Genomic DNA, 5,000 nt, shown 5'->3' with positions numbered 1-5,000 from the left:
AGTCCTTTTGGATTTCAGTATCAGGCTATAACATAACGATGGCTACGGTTTATCCCGGTTTTTACAGCATTCAAATAATAATTAAAAAATCCCTTTATTCGTTCCCACTGGGAAATTTGCCTTTAGGGTCTATTCCAAGGGAAGACTGGAATAACCCTGGCGTCAGCCGCAAAGCGAGCTAGGGTGAGGTGACTTGCTCAAGGCCACACAACGCAGCGGCAAATGATTGAACTCGGTACCTTTCTGGCACGAAGCAAAGACCGTACCGCTGAGCCACGCAGCCCCCTTATAGATAGTATGCGCTTGGCTAAGAAGCTCACAACACTGCCATCCGGAAGTATAACGGACCAACACACAAAACTGTGTGTATCCATGAACGTTTATAGTCAGGTTAATGCAGTTCAGTGAGCATTACTCATAAACGCGGATGGCAAAAAACAATAACAAAGACCTGAGTGACGTCATTTTCGAACTGTGTATAGATAGTATGCGCTTGGCTTAGAAGCTCATAACATTGCCATCAGGAAGTATAGCGGACCAACACACACAACTATGTGTAACCTTAAACTTTTATAGTCGAGTTAATACAGTTTAAGTGAAAATTACTCATAAACGCGGATGGCAATAAACAATAACAAAGACATGAGTGGCGTCAACTTTGATCTGTCTATAGATAGTTCGATGATGACGTCACTCATGTCTTTGTTATTGTTTTTGCCATCCGGGTTTATGAGTACTTCTCACTAAACTGTATTAACCAGACTATAAACCTTTAAGGTTACATACAGTTTGTGTGTTAGCCAGTTTTACTTCCGGATGACAATGTTATGAGCTTCTTAGCCAAGCGCATACTGTCTATAGCAAATGACTTTATGCCAGGGTGTCGAAAAAATATCTAAATCTCGACAGCATCAAGGCTTAATCCCGGTCTCCTTACACGTGAAGCGAGTTCTATCTTTAAATTCATCGGAATTAGATTCACTTGTCTCACGTCACGTCGCCCAGCAACGGCAAGCGCCTGGTTCTAAACAAAGAAAATGGGTACTTTTTATTCTTCATGCTGGCGAGAACTTTTCATATGCCATGTGATCAGAATGTTCAAAAGTCAAAACATGATCGTATTTATAATGTTTTTCTCCTCTGGATACACTTTTATGCTCGTCGGAGAAATATTTCATAAGGGTGTCCGCCATTGTACCGATCGTTTAGAGCCAGTTACTAAGTTACCATGCGTCATTACGAGGGAAGTGACGTCATGACTGTTGAAGCCTGAAGTTAACAGTACTTCCTTTTCCCAATCCTAGTTTCAAGAAAAGTTACACACTGTGCAGTCTTGGGATCAAACCAATCCTTCCACACCAAAAATGCTGTCTTTTAAAACTGAAAAAGCGCCTAATAATTATACCAAATTCTTCTTCTTCTTCTTCTTTCTCTCTTTCTTTCTCTCTTTCTTTCCTTCTTCTCCTCCTCCTCCTCCTCCTACTCCTCCTCCTCCTCCTCCTCCTCCTCCTCCTCCTCCTCCTCCTCCTCCTCCTCCTCCTTCTTCTTCTTCTTCTTCTTCTTCTTCTTCTTCTTCTTCTTCTTCTTCTTTCTTCTTCTTCTTATTATTATTATTATTATTATTATTATTATTATTATTATTATTATTATTATTATTATTATTATTATTATTATTATTATTATTATTATAATTATTTCTTCTTCTTTCTTCTTCTTTCTTCTTCTTCTTCTTCTTCTTCTTCTTCTTCTTATCTTTATTATTTTTATTATTATTATTATTATTATTATTATTATTATTATTATTATATTATTATTATTATTATTATTATTATTATTATTATTATATTATTATTTATTATTTATTATTATTTCTTCTTCTTCTTCTTCTTTCTTCTTCTTCTTCTTTTCTTTCTTTCTTCTTTCTATCTTTCTTTCTTTCTTTCTTCTTCTTCTTCTTCTTCTTCTTCTTCTTCTTCTTCTTCTTGAGAAACTAAGGAGCATACACCGATGCAAGATAAAGCTACATGCACACCTATTGTTCAAATAATTTTACCATATTCTTTTCGAAACACCCTTTATTTTCTCATTTATTGTGTCCCAATGGGTCAATTTGGTATCATGTCGGAATGGACTGAAATACAAAATCTATCTATAGATAGAACGAAATTGACGTCACTCCGGCCTTTGTTATTGTTTTTTTGCCATCCGCGTTTATGAGTAGTTCTCACTTAACTGTATTAACCAGACTATAAGCGTTTAAGGTTACACATAGTTTTGTGTGTTAATCTGTTATACTTCCGGATGGCAATGTTTTGAGCTTCTTAGCCAAGCGCACACTAACTAATGATGCAATGCGTTTGGGTAAAATACTCATAACATCCGCCAGCCCGATATAACGTATCGACACACAAAACTACGAGTAATCTTGAACGGTTATAGTCTGATTAATACAATTTAGTGAAACTACTCATAAAAAAAAAATTGGCAGGCTAAAGACAATAAGAAAGGGATGAGTGACTTCAATTTCATTCCTTCTATATCTATCTAAAACTCGCGTTTCGTGTTCTTATTCATCCTACCATACTACCATTTTGAGACCTGTGGGTGTATCATTATTCATTCAGTCATCTAATCACTAGATATAGATTTTTTATTTCATTTTATTTTCCCTTTTATGTTTTTGTACATTTTTTTTTTTCGTCACAAAATTGAGCAAGGGCAACAAGTATTTTCCTCGGTACCGACTTGATTGACGAAATAGCTCGGTCGAGCGTTTCCACTCCCAGGCTTTTTGAGATGTGCACTAGCGGTGCTCAAGGCTTCTGAAGAATGGCCCTGCCACACATCCTCCTCGTCTTTGCAGGCCCTGACAATGGCGTTATTGAATTGATACCACAGATTGCGTTCCCTGGAATTACACTTGCGCTTACGGCATTGGTTAACGAAAAGGTAAAACTTGTCTCGGAATTCCTGTGATCAAAAAAAAAAAAAAAAAAAAAAAAAAAAAAAAAAGAAGAGATAAAAGAAAAACAAAGAGAAAGAGAACGAAAGAAAGAAAAATCAGATGAGATTGAGGGAGCATTATGACATTTGTTTTTTTGTTGTTTTTTTTAATTTAAAAAAAAAAAATGTTTGAATAGTTGTAAAGATTAGGACGCATAACGGGCAACATGAACTGTATGAAATATGATTTTGTTCTGTGGTATGTTGTCGGGCATGAAAATATAACGCGACTAATCGGCCCAATGTGGTGTTGAGTCTGGAATAACAAGATGAATAACACTGAGATTTCAGCTTTAAGTATGTGCAACCATTGGGGATCCCGATAGATCAGTCACTAGAGCACTCGTTTCACAACCAAAGCGATCGAGATCGATCCCAGGTGCTGTCGAGATTTATTTTTCTAGCCCCCCCTCACCCCCCCCCTCCTTGTCCGCACTGTTATACTGTCGTATTCTGGAAAAAAAAACCCATAATATTTACAAATTTGGCCAGAAAAATCGTCCTTCAAATATCGATCGATTTAATTGACCCTAATCTTGGCAAAAACTCTCAAAACTGGGACTTGGCGAAGCTTTTGCCAAGATGAGGGTTGTTAAAATCGATCGATATTTGAAGGACGAGATTTCTGGCCAAATTTTTAAATATCGGTTTTTCCAGAGTTACGCAGTAGTGTGATTGTGGGTAGCTGGCTCTGCTAGATCTGGCGAAATGTACTTTGCCATAGTCTAGTATCCTATACGAAGGGTAGCAATCAATTACTGTTGTCTGTGTCACGCTATAGAAACCGGGATAATTCAGCGCCATCGTAAAGTTATAAAACCTGACACTGACCAAAATATGACGTCAAAATAACAGTCTTTTGCCACAAAAGAAAACAAATTGTGAGTTGTATTCAATCGTTCAACCAATGAAATAACTTGTTTCCTTGAGCTCTATTAACGACAACTCACTAGACGCTACAGAACCCTAAAAATGACGTCAAACTGCCAGTCCTGGAGGGTTCTAGTGTCAGGCTATAATATGTGACCCGACGTCTCTAAACGGTATTAAGTCGGGATGAACCAGATGCTAAAAAGTTAAATTATAGTTAAACTGGTAAAACATATGAATCATTGGTATTCAGCACTCTAAAATATCATATTCATTCTCCTCAATAAAACATACAAACTCAACGCAAGTCTGATATTTCTGGCTACAAATTCAATTTTCAGCGGCTCCAAGAATCACCAACATGCCCAAAGTGCAACCAAGCACCACAAGATGCAAACCACCTCGTACTAGATTGCCCAGAGACAAAACTGGAAGGGGGATTTGAAACCATCAACAAATGTGATGATGACTTCCGAACCTGGATTGATACCTTGAACATAGAAGTGTAGCCGAACGATACTACTACTACTATCATCATCATCATCCTCATCAAAATCATCATCATCATCATCATCATCATCATCATCATCATCATCATCATCATCATCATCATCATCATCATCATCATCATGATAATCATCATCATCATCATCATCATCATCATCATCATCATCATCATCATCATCATCATCATCATCATCATCATCATCACCATTACCCTCATCGTATATCAAAATTCAAAAATTATGCTAAAAAAAATTCAAGAGGGAATGAGATTAGCGAAGAGTAGCGTCTCTTGATGGGACGTCACCCATAGTCTGTGACGTCACCGGCGGAAAAGTTATGAGAGAGATAACGTCATGTTGGTTGTGCGCATGCGTCTCTCGTCCTCGCGGAAGCACAACCAACATGACGTTCTCTCTCTAATAACTTTGCCACCGGTGACGTCACAGACTATGGGTGACGTCCAATCAAGGGACACTACTCTTCCTCTAATCTCATTCCCAATACCAACTCACTTCAAAGTCTTTTGACACGACGGGTGGATTGAAAAATAAATGAGCTGAGGCATTGTTCCGGAGGTCCTCCTGAAACTTTTTCGGGTCATTCAGATCTCGTATGAGTTC

General features: G+C 37.7%; 1 protein-coding gene across 1 annotated transcript in view; it reads right to left on the bottom strand.

Annotated features, from left to right (window-relative positions):
• Positions 1-2,651: 2,651 nt before the first annotated feature.
• LOC144975616 (globin-like) overlaps positions 2,652-5,000 on the bottom strand; it is an 11,283-nt gene continuing 8,934 nt past the window's right edge. Inside the window, exons 3-4 of the mRNA XM_078919780.1 lie at positions 4,893-5,000; positions 2,652-2,970 (exon numbers count right to left, since the gene is read on the bottom strand). The exon at positions 4,893-5,000 is cut by the window's right edge and continues 124 nt beyond it. Of these exons, the coding sequence (XP_078775906.1) occupies positions 2,701-2,970; positions 4,893-5,000 (378 nt within the window). The 3' untranslated portion in view covers positions 2,652-2,700. The remainder of the gene's footprint in view (positions 2,971-4,892) is intronic.

The sequence above is a fragment of the Berghia stephanieae genome, chromosome 6 (assembly GCF_034508935.2).
Source record: "Berghia stephanieae isolate SIO BIC M18660-M18661 chromosome 6, UCSD_Bste_1.3, whole genome shotgun sequence".
NCBI lineage: Eukaryota > Metazoa > Mollusca > Gastropoda > Nudibranchia > Aeolidiidae > Berghia > Berghia stephanieae.
Note: the sequence above shows the minus strand (reverse complement) of the source record. Positions and strands in the feature narration are given on the sequence as shown.